Genomic DNA, 19095 nt, shown 5'->3' on the forward strand with positions numbered 1-19095 from the left:
AAATTAACTAGTATGAGACCACAAAAAAAAATGGAAAGAGGAGAGAAACTGAGCAGGGAAGTTTTTAATAACAAAGAGAGGGGCGAGAGAAGACATCCCGTATCTGTTTTTGTTTTGGGATACATCACTCTTCAAGATATATGTATTTCAGAAAGAAAATGAACTCTCTTTGTTCTTTTTCCTTTCCTGTTCTTTTTCTTCTCTGGTCTCCGTCTGTGTCTGTCAGCCTTCGTGATGATGACAGTGTAAAAATAGGACTGATGCCTGGTGAGTGTCTTTTGAAGCGCCGGTGTAGTGAAATGTTCCCTCCATCACATCTCTTCCTCGTCCATAAATCTTCACTGCGTGCCGTGACATCGCGCCCAGCTCTGATGTGCTGTCCAAGTTTTATTAGCAGGCTCGAGAGAGTGGAACGGCGTGTCGCTGTGGAGCACAGGAGTTGGTTTTTAAAAATTAAGCCCGCAGATTAAACGGCAGAGTGGGAACTGCTCCCCGCTGCCATCACATGGTTCATTGATGTCACAATTAGCTGTGGAGGGAGGGCGGTTTATACTGCTGCTCTGGAAAAGGACAGATCAGAACTGCAGTTTAGACATGCCTACTCATTCTTTACTTCACATGTACAATTTACCTGCTCTTATAGGAAAACAGACCAGGAATATTGATGACTTATCCTGAACTATGCTGAATTTTATTCAGTCAAATGCTTTCTGAAATATGAAGGAAAGAAAGCTGTTTTTTTTTTTTTTTCAACCTTTAACATTAAAAAAAAAAGAAATTTAATTGTACGTGTGTGTGTTTCTATGGAGGCTTGTTTCCGCCACTAAATAAAAAAGGTAATTGTGATTTTTTTTTTTTTTTTTTTTTTTTTTTTTATCTCACAATTCTGATGTTTTATTCTCAGAATTGCAAGATTTAAACTCGCAGTTGTGAGTTATGAAGTCAGAATTGCGAGATATAAAGTCAGAATTGCATGATATAGTCAGAATTGCATGATTTAGTCAGAATTGCAAGATATAAAGTCAGAATTGCATTATAAAGTCAGAATTGCGAGATATAAAGTCAGAATTGTGATATAAAGTCAGAATTGCGTGATATAGTCAGAATTGCGAGATATAAAGTCAGAATTGCATTATAAAGTCAGAATTGCGAGATATAAAGTCAGAATTGCGAGATATAAAGTCAGAATTGTGATATAAAGTCAGAATTGCATGATTTAGTCAGAACTGCAAGATATAAAGTCAGAATTGCGAGATATAAAGTCAGAATTGCGTGATATAATGTCAGAATTGCGAGATATAAAGACTTTTTTTCTCGCAATTGTTTTTATCACACAATTCTGACTTTATAACTCGCAATTCTGACTTTTTTTCCCCAGAATTGCGAGATATAAATCATATCCAGTTATCATATTTGAGATAAATTATGTAATCCAATTTTGTGTAAAAATGTCTTTACATTTGGCAGTCTGACGAAGAGCCTGCGTGCTCGAAATGTACCCCGTGTGAGTCTTGTATAAAATTGTTTGCTTATTTTTGGAGCTTTGGTGGCCGACGTTTTTCTGCTTTACATTTGGCAGTCAAATCAAATGATAGTGAAAAAAGAGATGTTTAAAATTACGGCTGATAATACTTTCGATTGATTCATCATAGTAGAAATCGAAGATCAAGTCAAGCATATCATGTTGTACACAGTGCTGTATACTGCACATATATCAAATGTATTAGTTGACCATTTATACAGGACATTTGAAATATTGCGTATTATTAGTACAAGAACAGCAGCCGGCATGGGAGGGCGACCAGAACCTCCAGCGCAGGTCATCTGAGCTCCCCACACCCAGCCTCGCCTTTCTAAAAGCAGTGCTGGCTCTGAACCGGCAGAATACACTCCCACCAGCACGAGGTGTCCAACAAATATTTGATAAGTAATAAAATTTATCTTCCTTGCTCCTGCACGGTCTGAAGAGGCTGCATTAATCCACGCTATTATCGTGGAGCATGATTCAGACCATTAATCATCTCGCTGCTCATATTTGAAATCTTTACGACACCTCAGCGGCTGCGAGAGTTTCTCCGTGTGCACAGTGAGCTCTCTGTGTTCTGTGGAAAGGTGTAGAATGGTTAGTGTGGTCACCGCCTCCAAACCCAAGCCCTCCTCCATCATAATTCTCAGCCTCCTGATGGATCTCAGCAGAGACTTCCTGTCTTTTCCCCTGTTAACTGTATGTCAGCAGACATGCATGTGTGTGAGCGTGTATTTGGGGTTTCTTATGTCAGTGTGAGTGTTATGGAAAGAATTGACTATGTTAGGTAGTCAGTAGTCGATGGTAAATTGCATAATTCTTGATATCAGTTTTGATGCCGAAGCAAAAAGTAATGTGATTTTGAATGCGCTCATGTAATTTAATCCTGTGTGGTGTAGCCATATGGCAGCATATTTTCCTTGTCCTACCTTAAAGGAAAAACAACAACATAATGTATTTTTAGAAATAGAAGGATGGTCTTTAAAGTAGTCAATGATATGTTGTTTTTAAGCCACAAGACTGCTTTTCCTGGGGTCACCCTTAAAGTAAAGACAAAGTTTTTTTTTTTTTTTTTTTTTTTTTTTCCTGCATCATGATATATTTGATAAGTTATTTAGATGTTGTTCACTGATCAGTTTTATCTAACAGATCTTACAGAAAATTGTCAAAACCATGACAGTGCTGTACCTCAATGGACAAATTGCTGTATGGAATTACACTTATCTCTTTTCGCAATGAGATCTTTTTATAGATAGTGGCATTTAATTATATTAAGATATTTATTTATTTATCTGTTTTCCATGATATATTCGCATTTATACATAACACAATTATATGTATATTTTTTTTGTTTTATGTTTCCCACATGTATGTGTGTGTGTGTGTGTGTGTGTATATATATATATATGTTTGTTTTATGTTTCACGTTTTATGTTTTAATTATATATATCAGAAATTTATACAGAAATCAGTCTAACATGCTCATTTGCTGCTCAAGAAACATTCTTGATTATTATCAATGTTGAAAACAGTTGTGTACAATTTATCTTTGATAAATAGACAGTTCAAAAGAACAGCATTTATTTTTAAAAACATTAAAAATCACACCGATCACACACCTTTTATTATATACTGTGTGTATATATATATATATTATCTTATATATTATATATGTGGGAAAAAAATCAATTTTATTCACAATTAAAAAAAAAATACTTTTCAGTATTGAGTACTGAACTTCCGATACTTTGACATCCCTTCTTGTAGACACGGGTTAGGGTTTGAGTCATCAATGTTCACTCATTGTAAGTCGCCCGTGTGTTGAGTGTGTGAGTTTCAGCGACCCTGCACTCCTCCTCTTTGGAGATGAGGATATCGAGTGTGTGTATTGACGTGTGGCTGAGCTGACATGGTGCTTCTTTCAGAGAGAGAGATGACGTTGATCAAGCGAATGTGTATTTTAGTCCCCATTCAGAGATGGAAGACGTGCCAAAGTGTCCAACTCACCCGTTCCCTCTGTAGACCTTTTGAGCCCAGTCTGTCCAGGCGTCTGAGCGTGTCTATGTTAGAAAATCAAGACGTAGAGAGGGAAGTGATATTTATCCTGACAATTTCGGTAAGCTTCATTACCCTTTTGTGCTTTCCAAGGACTAGAGTTGCAGTTTTGGTCTCTTGTTCGTTTGTAACCAATGTATCTCATGACTAACCCCATCCGCTTCTTAAGGAGATGACCCGGAGTGATTCAGACCAATTACAGTTTGCTGGTCCTCTGGGACTGTGTTAAAAAGTCTGGTTGCAGTTCTGTAACCACAGATTGAGTGTTAGTGTTAGTTCCCACAAGTCCTGGAATGGCGTTGGTAATTCCATCCCCTCGAAAACTGCAGATTTGGGTCGATACGTCTTTCTCTCATTACCTGCTACAGTGCCTCCACGAGGCCCCGCCAGAGTCGCTGTCCTCGCATGGCTTCGGGCGACGGCGGGCATCGGGATGGGCCGAAATGCCAATTTAGTAAAGGGCTCCGGGCCTGCTGTTCTCAGCAGAGCCGTGGTTTTGGGCACCCCTCAGAGGAATAAAATCGTTTTGTCTTGCTGCTACCCACGAATAAACTTAAAATGCAAAAGCGGCAAATCGTTGGCCACTGTGTGTATGTGTAGCCAGCTCGAGGCTGCAGTCTGTGTTTGAAAATGTACCTTTATTGGGTTCAAAACGCTGGTGTTTTGTTGCAAAGACTGAGCTCTAGGCGCCTCATGTCCCTGCTGCGGACAAGTGATCACAGAGCTTAAATTAGAGCGTCCTGCAGCCAATAGCACGGAGGGAAAGGGGCAAGAAATCCAGAAAAAAAGCACACAAACAACAATATCAACAAGCGTTCGATTCATTGCAGAATCTTGTTTGGCTGAAGGTCTTGGAGATCTCGTGCCGAGGGGGCCGTGCGAATGGAGGTCGTGGCTCATGGGCCCATCCACGCTGGATTTGTCTTGGATCTGATGCAACTCTCGCTGCTCGTTTAGGAAAAAAGAGTCGCTGTGTTTTCGGAACACGAGACCTCAAAACACAAGCCGCTAAATGGCTGTTTGAATAAGGCCTGTGGGTGTCCAGCTCGTCCAACGTGTGACGTTGTGGAGGAGAGGAAATGGAGATTTTCCACTGCATCTCCGATTGTGGAGAACGTTTTACGATGTTGTTATTATTCGGTCAGACAAATGAATTTTTTTAGAACGTTCTGTGCCCCTTTGGCAAGCTGTGAAGACTCTCGGCAGTTTTATTATTACAGGGTTTTGCCTTAATGTCGCTAATGGTAGTTGTTAACGCTTTGCTTTTCTACTGCAAAGAAACTGCTGTTTTACTGGTTCCTGTTCCGTTCCTCTAATAAGGGTTGGAGACGGTTCTCTCTTTGCCTTTTTTCCCTTTTCTGGCTCTTCTGTCCTGTCGGAATGACGACCTGAGATTCTTCTCCTCTTACCTCAGTTCCTAGCCGGTTACACATAATTGTTTTGATAAAATCTTGATCATTTCTAAAGCTTTACTCCTTGTTTTTCTGGTGCGATTAGTGGTATTTGCTAAGCCAAGCATCATTATTACTATTGCTCATAGCTATTGATTTAAACAAACCCTAAGTATTATAGGGTTAGTTCACCCAAAAATGAAATTTCTGCCATTAATTACTCACCCTCTTGTCATTCCAAACCTGCAAGACCTTTGTTCGTCTTCGGACCACAAATGAAGATATTTTTAATGAAATCCGAGAGTTTTTTTTAATCATAGAAAGCAACATTATTACCACACTCAAGGTCCAGAAAGGTATTAAAGACATCGTTAAAATAGTCAACATGACTACAGTGGTTCAACCTTAATGTTATGTAGCGATGAGATAAAAATAAAGACTTTATTCAACAAATTCGTCTCGACAAAAAGTAATTTGAACAAAAGTCTTACAGATGTGGAACGACATGAAGGTGAGTAATTAATGACAGAAATTATATTTTTGGGTGAACTAACCCTAAAAACTATGGTTATTAGGTCACCATGCATGTTTGTGCTACAGACACGAATAATACCTCAACTCATGCAGCTTGTGAGAAGAGATGTGCTACTGCTTTTACTTTACTTAGCAAACAGATATTTATTTATTTATTTATTTATTTAAATAGCTTTGCAGGTCATTTGACAACAATGGTATCATAAACGTTGCCTCTTTAGCTTAAGTATTGCAAAAAAAAATTTTTTTTTCATGCTTTTTCAGTTAATTTGCAGTCGTGTTTTATAGTAAATAGCGCAATTGACGTCTGCCACCATATTAAGCATCCTGATTTCCTCATGATTCACTAAGTTGTTTCAATCCTCCACAACCACACATTTTCTCCAAATATTTTGATATTCAAATATCGTATTTGTACATTTTCCATATTACACTTCTTACTATGTACTGTATATAAGGCATGAGAGAGAAAGTGCTGTTCTTGCCGTGGCTAACACCAGCTTTCTAATTCTAACTCGGCAAAGAAGTCTGTTTGCTTCCCTCTGGGCTCCCAGAACAGAGAGGCCATTCTGTTTCCTCCCAATTCCCAGTTATCTGCTCTGTTCGATTTTAATCCCATGCCTCTAAAACTGGAAGCACTACAGCTCACAATCATGTAGAATCCTTTCTGTCATGCTTGTCCAAGGAGCTTATCTCAGCGACTGTTATTCATGCAGGGATCTGGGTCTGTATTTTTGTGTTATCTTTGCTTTTGATGTCTTGGCCTCTTTAGCGACTTCTGAGACTTGGTAATTACTTTTAATGGTTTGAAAAAATACCATGACAGAGCACTAAACTCTTTCTTCTTGACTATTTGTGACTTTCTTTTGGTTCTAAAACACATTATTCTGTTGTTCATTGTTCAGGGTGGTAAAGGGCAGCAACATCAAACATCAAAGTGCACAAAACCGGTAGCACAAAAATCAGTAGTTGACAGTGGAAACCTTAGGTTAGTGCATTATCCTGTAAATATCTGTCCTTTTATTGGAATTTTTCTGCGTTTATAGTGGAAGTTGACTGTTTTGCTGTATTTACATCTCCATTAGACAATAGTAGTGAAAGTAAATGTGTTGTTTGCATAAAAAAGTATTATATTTACATCAAGCATCAATTTCAAATGGAATCTTCCTCCTTATTCATAATCATTTCACTACTAATATTTTAATGTGTGTTATTTATACCTGGTTTGTGGTGTTTGTTTGTAGAAGGTGGAAAATTTGTGCATGGAAATAGGATGGTGGTTCCAGTTGTTTGGAGAGGAAACTCATGGATAGGCATTACTGGCATGCAGATTATTGAGAACCATGGCCTAGTGTTTATTGCAGGGGTTATAACACATTGAGCTGTGATGCTTCTGTTGGGAATGTGAGTTTGACTTCAGCTTCATTTGAAGCTTATTTGACAAAAATAAAGGTGGAAAGAGGTTTGGTGTACCTGTGGCAAATGTCTTTTACATTACCAGGAATTGTTGCAACAGGGGTCTGTGTGTGTGTGTGTGTGTGTGTGTGTGTGTAGTCTCTTACACACCTGAGTTTAGAGGTGACTTGGAGAACACAAAAGGACCTAAAACTTCTGCTGTTAACAGAGGGGCTTCAATAAAACATTTTCCAGAGCTCATGTTGAATTCAACACACATACACACAGACACTTTGGTTTACTTGCAAATTAAAAGATCATCATTCATGCCATGCATTTATATCTAGTTACAGTAGGTGAATCTCACATCTGTGTTATAAGCCTCGTTTCCACCGAATTTACCCGGAACAATTTGTCCCAACTTTTTTCCCCCAGACCTATTGCTGACATTTTTAAAAATGGTGGTTGAAATCATAGATGCAAACTCCTCACCTTTCAGTGACAACTCACCTTTTTGAGATCAAAATAGGTCACCTATGGGATTTGCATAGATCCAATGAGAAAGTGTTTTTAATGGGGTCTTTTTTAGTCTTACAAGGGTACTTGTGAACTTACAAGGGTAAATAAAGAACTTGTTGTTTCAATGTGAACTATACAGAATTTCCTTTACTCATTACCCTTTATAGACATTTTTATATCGTTTTTAAAGTAAAATTGTATGTATTTGAGGGCTGAGATGTGGGAATGTTGAAGAGAGAGAGGGAAAACAGTTTGCAGTTTAGCTCAGTATTGCCATCTAATCAGCCAATATTGTCTTAAATAGCCTGCATAGCACTTCATCTTTTATAACATGATATTGTGACCAAATGTTGATTTTGGTAAAATGTTGCAACAATACAACAACCCTTAAAGTAACTACAAATAAGCATGTACAGCAAATATCTTTTAAAAAAAATTGTGCGGAGCATGCCACCGCCTCACGCAATGTTCCCACCTTTTTCACCCCTTACCTGTTTACATCTTTGTGAAATAAAATGCTGCATGAACTCAACCAATCAGCATGTTCAGTGCCCAAGTCCCATCCCCGAAAGTTCCTGAACTTTGAAAAAGTACTACCTCGCGAGCAGTGACTTTTTGAGGGGAGAATTTTTACCCAGAACTTTATTTAGACCCTGGTTCCTGTGGTCGAAACACACCGAGTACCACCCCAAAGTCCCTAGTTCGTGGGGAAAGTTCCTGCTGTAGAAACGGGGCTATATTTCACACCAAAATCAAAAGACAAAAATGAGGAATTGTATACTATATATGTATGTATGTTATTTATTTATTTATTAACTTAGTGTATATTTAGCTTCTTTTTTTAATTATTATTTTATTTATTTTTATCATGCATATTCAGTTCCTTTTCCTTTGCTGGTTTACTCATGATCACTCCCATACACAGCTAAGTCTGCATTAATCTGTTTATTATGATCATAACTCAGTGCAATAAAAAGTTTAGGAATGCATGTTCAAAAGACGAAACATGATTTAAAGTACTAAACACTTGCCCCAATTATTACACAATCTTTTAAATATAGTCATTATGTAATTATTGTGATTGCATAATTTGACACACATTAAATATGTGCAATTGAAAACCCTGAGCTCTCCGATTCAAAGTCTGCTGCTCTGCCCACTGAGCTTTCCAAGCTGTCTATTGGTTTAAGCTACCGCTTTCGATTCCAAGGAAACCTTGATGTGTGAAACTTTTGATTTTCAACTCAGAAGTTGCTGTAACATGGAGATGTCATATATCTGGCAATTCTACCTACACTCCTCAGTTCTCTTCCAGCTTTTCCAAGCAGTGAGTCTATGCTTATTCAGTCAGGGCGTTTTGGCCTTTAGCCTCGTAAGTATAATTGGGTAGCTTTTTTTTTTTTTTTTTTTTTTGTGCTGTGAACACACAGTATCATGCATTTTTTATGTCTTAATGCGGCAATGCATGGAAAGGTGGGATGGAGAGGAAGTAGATTGAGGTTGTGAACTCCAGAGGTCACAGGGTGCAGTGGAGAGGTCAATTCACTCTGGAGGTGTAGGAAAGGCTCTCGTTATGTCATTTCACTTCCGTGACCCCAATTATGAGCTTGACAAAAAGGCCTTTGATATCACTGAATTCAGAGCGATGACTGAGAATTGTGAGACAGCGCTTTTTCAGTTTTCAATTTTTCTTCCTTTTTTGGCAGCTCGTCAGCATTTTTGAGTCGCAATGGATGGGGGGTGGGGGTGGAAAGGGGTGAGAGAAATGATAATGGCGGAGAAGTAGAATAATTGTGAAAATGATTAGATTAAGTGAGCAAATGAGCTCTCCAGTTGGGACGGAAACCAAAGAATTGAGGTCAGCATTCCTGACAATTATCATAAGAGCAGAGAGAGGGAGAGAGAAAGTGAATGTGAGAGAGAAGGAGAGGAAAAATCCAAACAAGCAATCAAGGTATGCAGGGGGAAAAAAAGATGGAAATGCTAAGACGGATAAGGGAAGTAGAAAGAACAGGAAAGTGTGGCACTTAGAAGCATTCCAGCTTCGTGCTTTTAGATGTTTTGTTCTGGTGGCAGTAACTTGAGCAGTTTTGTAAACCGTGCTCACGCTCAAGCAACAGGGCTCAGTGTGCGTCCCCCATCCGCTCGGCTTTATCAAGTCCATATCACTGCCTGTAGCTGAAGGAATTTTGAGGAAAGTGAGGTCCTGGAACAAGGGGGAAAGCAGAGAAGCAGAGCCCCATGTGCTGGATTCCTGAACCCCCAACACACACACACGCACACACACGCACACACACACACACACGCACGCACGCACAAGCGCTCCCTTGCCATAAGCCACTCAGACAGGGATCTGGTTTCATGGTAAATTTTATTACACATGGATGTAAGGGGCTCCTACAATTAGGGAGGGCTTCTTAACAGGGTCTCGCTTATCCGTGTGCTTGTTAGCCTGCTAGCTTGAACATTTCGTTCTCCCATTTTATATTCCTTCCCAACCTCCCCTTTCTCCCCATGCCCAGTCTCTTCCATTCCAATTCAGCTCGATCCCACTTTCTCCACCAACATCTCTCCTCTCTTCCAGCCACCTTTTCTTTCTTCTTTGCTTTATGGCTCACATATGAGCTGTTAAGTTAGGAGTGTGCCTCCCTGTTCCGTAGCCATCTGGGATCGGCTCTTCAGAACCCCTCTGGCCCTTTGAGGAGATCCGGTTTCCACGAACGCTCACCCGCACCTCCCTCTTTCCTCACGTACATACACAAACACCTCCCTGTGGACTCCCTCGACATCTCTGAGATTCCTCCCTCCTTGCCTTCCATTGTCCGTGTTTTTGAAGGAACGTCTGCGAATTGTGTGAAGATTGGATGTTCTGCCAAAGAAAATCCAGGAGGTTTAGTGGCTCCTACTAATGTAGGGTACATGATGTCATTGGCTAGATCATGGACAAGGGTCGAAGGGCACACATGGACATTTGTAGCAATTTGTCTCTTCTCTCTAGTTCTCCCCTCCGGAGCGAGTTTATCTCCTGGCGGAGGGCCTCTTCCGCTTGGAGAGTGGCAACTGTATAACACCCCTCACCTGTTTTCAAAACAAAGGCATGAGCTTGAACGTTTTTGAAAATCATCTCTGTGTTTTCATTCTCAGTGAATTAGAGGGGGTCAGCCTAAGGGGGAGGTGGAGGGAACTCTGTATAGTGATGTTTAAGTAACTCTGGCATGTTTTAGGAAAATTATGGCAGATTTGCAGTATTGCCTCATATATCATTTTATTAACCCTGGAAAGGTTCCTCAGTTTGACTGAATGAAAAATGATACACTTTCTTTCTTACTGCTTAACCCAAAAGTAGATGTTTTGAAGAATTTTCTCACTGCTTTCAAGCATAAAACAGACTCGTTAACTGCAAGTCTCCTAAAATAATTCAGTGACTTTGTATGAGAAAATGACTAAAATTGAAAGTCATAGTTGGCCAAAATTTTTTATCACCCTCAAGTTGTTCCAAATCTGAATGACTTTCTTCTATGGAACACAAAAGAGGATATTTAGAAAAACTTTCAGTGTATGGACAAACATTCATCAGAATACCCTTTTTGCATTCTGCAGAAGAAAGTAAATCATGCAGGTTTAAAATGCCACAAGGGTGAGTAAATGTTTTAGGTGAACTGTTCTTTTACACTTGAGTCAGTCACAATGTCAGAAACAGGATTGCGCCCCAGTGCACACATACACACACTTGTTCGATTGTACAGACCTATGAGCAAAGATTTCCCCAGTGCAGTTCAATAAACATTTTATGAGTCCCTGCGCCCCACTAAACTCGGTCGGTATCGAAAACCACTTCACTCGTGAGCCGGCAAATAAGCAAATACCTCCTCCCCCTTTCTCTAGTTCTCTCTTTTGCTTTGCAAATGAGTTTCTCTCTCTCCAGTGGCTAGAGTCATCTGTAGGTGCTCTGTGGCCCCAAACCCTGAAATCTTACAGCTTTAAGGCAAACTGTTTGTTTTTACTTTTTTTTTTTTTTTTTTTTTTTTTTTTTTTTTTTTTTTTTTTTTAGTACACGTTTCTTTTTTCCGATTTTTCAGGAGAGGAAATGAACGATGCATGTTCACGCTGGGAAAGCAGTGTACTCCTAATGTTAGCGGAGTGGGCTGAATCATTTTTCTCTCTCTATCTCGATAACTTCTTTGCTTGTATGTTGGTCTGTACCAGGATTTACATGCTACAAGCCGGAGAGCTTAAGCCTGACTTTCCGAAACCCTCGCCCCGAATCCTTTGCACTAACCCGCTGAGCATGTGGAACAAATTGTCTCAAATGGGGTATTTTCCTCCTCGTGAGGTAGTGACAGTTGATCTAAAATGTTGCGTTTTTTTCCAGGGGCTATAATGGCTTCCCCTCTCTGCGTCTCGGCCTCCGGCCTTCTCCTCCATGTAGACTGCCGCCTTCTGCGAAAAACTGAGAGGTTGTTGAGTACAGAGTGTCTGAGAGCTGCTCAGAGGTTGTTTGTTCAACATTTTTATTTAACCTCTGACTAAGTGGCTTGTTAACAGGTAGAGAACGAGTCGTGCCTACACAAGAAATCGAGGCAACCAGAAGCATCGTGGGTATAATGTTGATGTCTGTTTTCAGTGCGTTTCCAAACCTAAGAAGGTATTTTAAAGAATGTTTCAATTGTTTTTTGTTCATTTAATTAGTCAGTGGGTTCCAAAATAACATTAGACTCCTTAGACTTTAATTGTATGGACCAAAAAAAAAAAAAAAAAAAGGCATATTTTAAAAATATCTTCTTTTTTTGTTCCACATAAAGTCATACAGGTTTGGAATGACATGAGGGTGAATAAATGATGACACAATTTTCATTTTGGGGTGAACCATCCCTTATAAGACACTAACTCTCACCCAGGCCACTTGCGTTGACATAATTCTGACCCAGACATTCACTCACAGCTGCCCTGTGGTTGGTTAACTTTGTTTATTACTGTAACAGAGGAGGAGGATGGGAGAGAAAAACTGGGGGTCTGGGAGGTGGAGGGAAGAGGGTGAGAAAACCAAACAGAAGGAGCCCAACCATCACATTCTGGTCAGGGAGCAGCCGGGAAACAAGCCGAAGAATCCGGAAGGGCAGGGTGTGGGTCGACTCTCATTCAAATGTAATGTCTTATTGATACATTTCATCGCATATTCTCGTTGGCGTGTGGTGGTGGAGTCAGTTGTGATGGTCGGCTTGCCAAAAGTAATCATGTACGTTTTTCCTTATTCCTGCCATAGATGTCATTTCAAATGATCTTTATCTAACGAAAACTGGGGATGATGCCCGATAAGACTTTTCTACATTAACCCCAACTCAATTTGGGTGTAGTTCACCCAAAAATTACATATTTTCATATCATATTTTACTTATCCTCACATTGTTCCAAATGTTTATTTCTAATGTAAAACACCAGTAAAATTTTGAAAAATGTTTACGTTGCTCTTTTGCATACAATGGAAGCAATATTGTGACTAGGGCTGACTATACCGACTAAAGATTTTTCTAGTCGTTCATTTAAGCCATTAGTCGACTAATCGCACGTTTATATTAATTTAATTACTTAAATATATTCTGGGGTGGGGGGAAATACTAAACTATAATGAACCTTTAATATATATATATATATATATATATATATATATATATATATATATAGGCATAATATGTGCACATACATAAAGCTTTCCGCAGCACACTGGCAAAAGTAATGCTTATGAATGTGTCGTAAAAAATAGCAAGGAGACATTTAAATTATAGATTGCATAATCAGAGAGTATTTGTTTTTGATTTGAATTGGTTTGTTCAAAACTAGACATTTCAAGCTTTCTATAGATATATTTCACATGTCGGTGAGAAATAAAAGTACATAACCCTTTACAGTCTTATCTGTATGACCAAAAGTGACAGAGTACTGTATTTTAAGTGGTTTCTGCTGTTATCAGGAAAAAATGCATGTGATGGCTCCGGCGCCTCCATGTCTTGCAGTAAGCGCGCTATAATTTAGCTTCCACACTCCGCACAAACACTTGCATATGCGCCTAATAATAGCGCATATTTATCTAGGTTAACATTAGAACGAGCAGCCATGTAAAGTTTCTGATACATGTTTCAAATGATAGGCCATATTTGAGGTTGATGGTGATAGGCGAATGTTTTGATTTTCTGCCCAATGCACTGTAATTACCACATGGACACGCCGTTAACAATCTGTCCCTCACGGACCACATGACTTCGACACTGATAAAATTTTGTTTGACTAAGCCTCTTCTCGTCGACTAACATTTAGTCGACTATTAGGGGGCTGCCCTTATTGTGATCATTTGTAACACCTTGGCAACCACATAGCAATGTGTTACAAATCATTCTGAATACCCTAGCAACTGCATAGCAAAGTTTAAAAAAAACAACAACTCTGAACTGGAGCTTTGTACTGCTGTCAAAAAAAAAAGCACCATACACGTAGTTTAACTTGCTTGCTAAATTCCAAGTGTTTTGAAGCCAAGTGTATGGTAGATTTGTGGAAGTAAGAGTCCAAAAAGTGGCTGAAAATCTTGCCGTCTGTCCCCAAATGTTATTGACATTTGCATATATTCGATTGTGAGAAGATGATGAAATTTTAAAGCTAGAGCAGAGGGTAAATGATGCCAGAGTTTTAATTTTTGGTGAACATTTTAATTGGTAAATTGTAAAGTAAAAAAAAAAAAAAGAGAGAGAAATACAAACTTTGAGACATTTTTTGTGGGCGTGAGAATCTGTTAATGTTACATGCAGGATTCAAACTCATGCCACCCACATGAGTACCACAGCTCAATGTGCCAGAGCTTGTACGCTCAGCCTCATCTCCAACAATTTAGTGCATTTCTAAATTAAAGGTGATGATACACAGGGCAAGTTTTTGAGCAATGTTGCCGAGCGATGTTGCTTGGGCACTTTTCCATTGAGAATGGGCAACAAATTTCGATCCAAATTTGTTGCCAATTTGTGCCCAAGCAACATTGCAAAAAGTTGCCCTGTATATCATCACCTTAAGAGGTGAGCAGACATGGAAACCTTGGGGCGCTTGTTAAAACTGTACTTGGTTTGAGCATGTGGAGGCTTGAATCTCTCCTGTATCAAGCAGGGAGGTGAGTTTGCGTACTGTAGGTGTTTATATTTGAGAGAAGCTGGTGTTTTGTTCTCTATTCTCTACATCTCGGCTCTTCTCTCACTGTCTCTGTTATTGCTTTTTCACACCCTTCTCCTCTGGGTTTAAAAGATCTCCGTCGCTCGCTTTCTCCCTCCTCACTCAAATCCATTCCAGCTGAAACTTGCGTGAATACTCTGTGATCCCCTTCTCGCTGTAGGGCTTGAAGTAATACTCTGTCTATCAAAACGAATATCAGAATCACTTCTTATAATGCTTGTAATTGAATTCATACAGATAAAATTTCCACTCTTAACAGCATGAGCTGAGATGGAGATTTGATAACTCAAGCCCCAAGACTACCAGGCTTAGAGTCAGGCCGGGTTTATTTCACAATGATGGGGAAAAAGTATGTGTCTATACGTGTGTGTTTTGGCAGTAGTTAACAATGAGCTGTATCTTTTACAGACGCAGAACCGCATGAAGTTAATGGCTGATAACTACGAGGATGACCACCTCAAGGCCTCCAATTCTGACCAGACCAATCACAAACCCTCTCCAGATCAGGTGAGCCAATCAGAGTGTGCATTTTTTGAGTGCACCTTAGAGAACCACTTTCTTTCTTTATCCTTTACTACTTTAATGGGGTTTACTAAGGTAAGGGCCACTTTTAGTATTGGGTTTAGTAATTAAAACAAACCTCCAAGTCTAAGTGTTCAACTTTGGTGCATTACTCGTCCTATGCCATTTGTGCTAAGAATATGAATTATACCTAACATTGTGTAGCCTGATGAGACATGCAAGTGATTGGACCTACATTTCACATAACCATAAAACAGGTTAATAAAATCCCAGGTAAACTTGTGTATTGGGAGTAAATCAATGGATTTGTGGAATTGACTGTGATGGATCTCTAATGATTTTTTTCTACATGTATTATGTATGTTAAATAATGTATTCATTTTTGGTAATTCAAGTGGCTTGCAAAGTCAAAGTCTCTCTCTCTCTCATTCATTCACTCACTCACTGATATCTGATTTCCCCCTAAAGGCCCTATAGTGATTTATAAAAAGGCAATTATAACCAAACAAAAACAACAGGAAATTACATATTTCATATTCAATAAGGCACAGCATCCTCAGCTCCAATGTGTGTATTATTTCATATTGGGTCACCCAAAAAAAAAGCTCACGTTTTCTTGTTCATGAATGTGCGCGCACACTCACACATCCCCGAGTGTTTTTCTTGGAATAGTTCAGGCATACAGGATGATTCTGGAAGATTTAACTGGCTTTGTTCTTTGTTGCTTTTAAACGTTGAATTCCTTCGCCTTAAGCCTCTCTCCTCTGGATGGCTGTCCAACAGGAATTAGTTCATAAGAAGAGAAAGAGGAAAGAATTGACATGATAAAGGATGAATAGAGAGTGAAATTCAAAGAGAAAGGACAGCCTGTTGCATTCTTCAGTCCCAGCTCTCCCAGGAAGCACAAATCCTACTGGTTGTTATGACATGACTTGATGCGCTAAACGCAGTGTGTCATACCTGTCCGTGGACTCCTGGAGTAATCTAGTTCAAGTGCTACATCCTAATTCACATGCTGAAAGAAGACCATCAATCAACAACACTCCGCCCAGGCCTCAACACATCACAACACAACCCGGTATTCCCAACCACGTGTGTGTGTGTGTGTGTGCTGTCGGAGACAACTGGAACTCCGTCTGCACACATATACACACTCAATCTCCCACGCACACACAGAAATCTGCTATAAAGCTATCCCAGGGTCTCTCCCCCATCACAAACCTTTTTCATTGTCTTTCCCGATTGCCAAGAAAACACTTAGCTCACATTTTCCTGTGATCTTCATTTCTCACTTATATATTTCCAACTCAAATAAGAACACCCTCACACATCAACACCTGAGCCCATTCCAAACCTCCCCGATCACACTGTTATCACCTAAACATGCCGACTGCAGAGCTGGGACTGACAGGGACCTCAGACAGCACTCATTGCAGGTATTTTCCACAGCCATCCAGGACAGATGGGGTAGAGGCCACGTGTGTTACTCATTTTGAGCTCATACTGCTATGGTTTCAATTCCTGTTGCAGCATAGCCTCCCTTTTTTGGGCGAAACCAGTTGCATTTAATGCTCTGTTTCACTTTGGTTCAATGGCTAACTAATCACCCTTAACCCTCTGTTGAGAGATGGAGAAATGAATGGCAAAGTGGTGTCTCAATCTTATAAATGACATTCATCCAGCACTTTTTCATGGCAAATATGTAGACTGAATGCTGATCCTCACTGAGTGTTTGACAAAGGGCATGCATTTTCAGTGCAATAAATGACCTGCTCTCACCCACTAATAACTTCTTTCTTTAATCCCATGCTGCCTTGGATTAAACCTGCACTCATTTTCCACCAATAGGACGATGAGGAGGGCATTTGGGCATAGCCAATCATGTGCCCTCTCCCAGCCATTTTGTTCAGAAGGGTGAGAAATGTATAAATGGGGAATGATGCTCTTCTTCTGTATTTCATCATGTGTTAACTGTCTTTAAGTGTGCTTTTTTCTTCACTTTCCAGTTCATCTTTTCATTTATTTCCCTCTCTTATTCTCATGTTTTGTGATTTTTCTTTCATTGTCTGTTTTTTTGTCTGCCTTATTTTAATATGTATATTGATGATTTTTTTTTTTTTTTTTAACCTCAAAAATGGATAAATATGACTTGCGGATATTATACACAGAACAAGCTGTCAGAGTGTAGTGATAAATGCGAAACTTTTTTTCTTTTATTTTATTTTTTCACCCACACAGTTTTAAATCAGTCTTTTTCACCTTAAAAATTGGTCACAGGTCTGTTCTGATTTGGTCCTGGGCTTTATTTTTAAATGTATATTATTACCTTTTTTATTATTGATTATTAAATTAATTCTAAATTAATTTTTGTACACATTTTTCTTGGTGTTCAGGACCAAATCAGAACAAACCTGTGTGTAGCTTTACTAAATTTACATATTTGTCATATCTATTGCATGTTCATTTTACAAATTGTCAGGCCAATGCAGTTAAACATTCAAAGCTAAAATGTCCTTAAAAATTGAACATTTCAATTTTTAAAGACATTTTAGCTTTGAATGATAAACAGTTTTGGTCCTATCTGGGTCCTGAAGCAAAACCAGCTGAGAACCACTGCTTTACATAGTGCTTTTATGAATAAATCAGTATAGCTTAAAACTTTTAAATTGATTTCGGTAAATGTCTTGAGCAGCTATTGAATTGGCATATCCTTTCCCGGTCCTTGTCGAACATCTATTCAGGATTTCTGTCACGCAGACAGTTGAATTCTTCCCTCCACTTTTATTATTTTACACACACAGCCAGGGAACAAATCGACCCGTCTGCCTTTTGACTGCTGTGGTCTTTTCCTGTCTTTTCCCTCCAAAAAAACAACAACATTCTCATATTTGCCTCCACACTGACAGTTTTGATGGATGGTTTTGAGGAAACAGATAGACCATAGAATACATATGAGCTGCACATGTTCAATCCATAGGACACATGCACAACCGTTCGCGCTCTCCCATCAGAGCCATTGCTCTGTGCCCATGGTGATGCTAAATGCCATGTGGCATTTTGACTGTAATTAATTTGCAGGTTGCTCCCCGTCGATGCAGCCCACAGATAACACATGTCCATTGCATGAACAGTCGCATGCGTTAAAGCGCATATACTGCGAGTGCAATTAGGCGTAGCAGAGCGCTGGAGAACAGAGTGGAATTGTGTGAGCTGTGAGCCTAGTGTCTCAGCAGTGTGAAGGGAGGTTTTTAATCCGAACAGCTGCCCACATACACTGTGTCCTATTTCAGGCAACTAATGGGCCCCTTTCGCTAATGTTTTTGCTTCGTTCGCAGTTCTTATTATGTGAACCCCTAAGCTGTTCGGCCCAGAACATTTTGAGAAAGAATTCCGATCGTCCACTACACCAACTGTGCCAAACCGTACATGTAACCGTAACATTAAAGTCACTCTTTGTGTATCATATGACCATGTAAAACTTGTAATGGCATTTAGCAGGGCAGATCAAGACCCTCAGGCCCCTGAATGTATTAAGGCTCACATAAAGGGCAGCCGTGTTCTCCGAACCGTGTTCTCAGGGCAAGGTAGGGGGAACTGCAGTCGTACGTACAAGCGCATGATTAGAGGGTAATAATCTCAACATGACTCTGATCTCCTTCATGTTGAAATGTGGGTGGTCGAGGCCTATTTAATTGCTCGGCGTTTGGCACGATAACCCACCGCAACCCTGAAATCGCTGTCGGTTATGATGAAATGCAGTCCATTTTATTCTGACTGTGTGGTGCATCGCTAGGTGTATTTACAGATGCTCTCTGGCCCTTGACTCTGTTTTGTGTTGCTGTTCTTTAGGGGTTTGCATTTTCTCCTGCGGCCGGCTGCTTTTTTCATTGATAATTGATCCATGTCTGCTTTTGTTGTCCTCTTCCATCATTCCAGTGTCATTGT

The 19095-nt window shown here is 39.6% G+C and overlaps 1 protein-coding gene across 6 annotated transcripts in view; it reads left to right on the forward strand.

Moving 5' to 3' along the window:
• The window catches only part of erc1b (ELKS/RAB6-interacting/CAST family member 1b), a 220437-nt gene that overhangs the window by 163455 nt on the left and 37887 nt on the right, over nucleotides 1–19095 (forward strand). For 4 of the 6 annotated variants that reach the window (XM_051890004.1, XM_051890005.1, XM_051890006.1 and 1 more), the window contains one exon: nucleotides 15037–15135. In XM_051890004.1, coding sequence (XP_051745964.1) covers nucleotides 15037–15135 — 99 coding nt within the window. Of the gene's footprint in view, nucleotides 1–15036; nucleotides 15136–16998; nucleotides 17065–19095 lie in introns of all 6 variants that reach the window. The other 2 variants (XM_051890009.1, XM_051890010.1) reach the window with 1 other exon arrangement.

Source organism: Ctenopharyngodon idella, chromosome 4 (genome assembly GCF_019924925.1).
Source record: "Ctenopharyngodon idella isolate HZGC_01 chromosome 4, HZGC01, whole genome shotgun sequence".
NCBI lineage: Eukaryota > Metazoa > Chordata > Actinopteri > Cypriniformes > Xenocyprididae > Ctenopharyngodon > Ctenopharyngodon idella.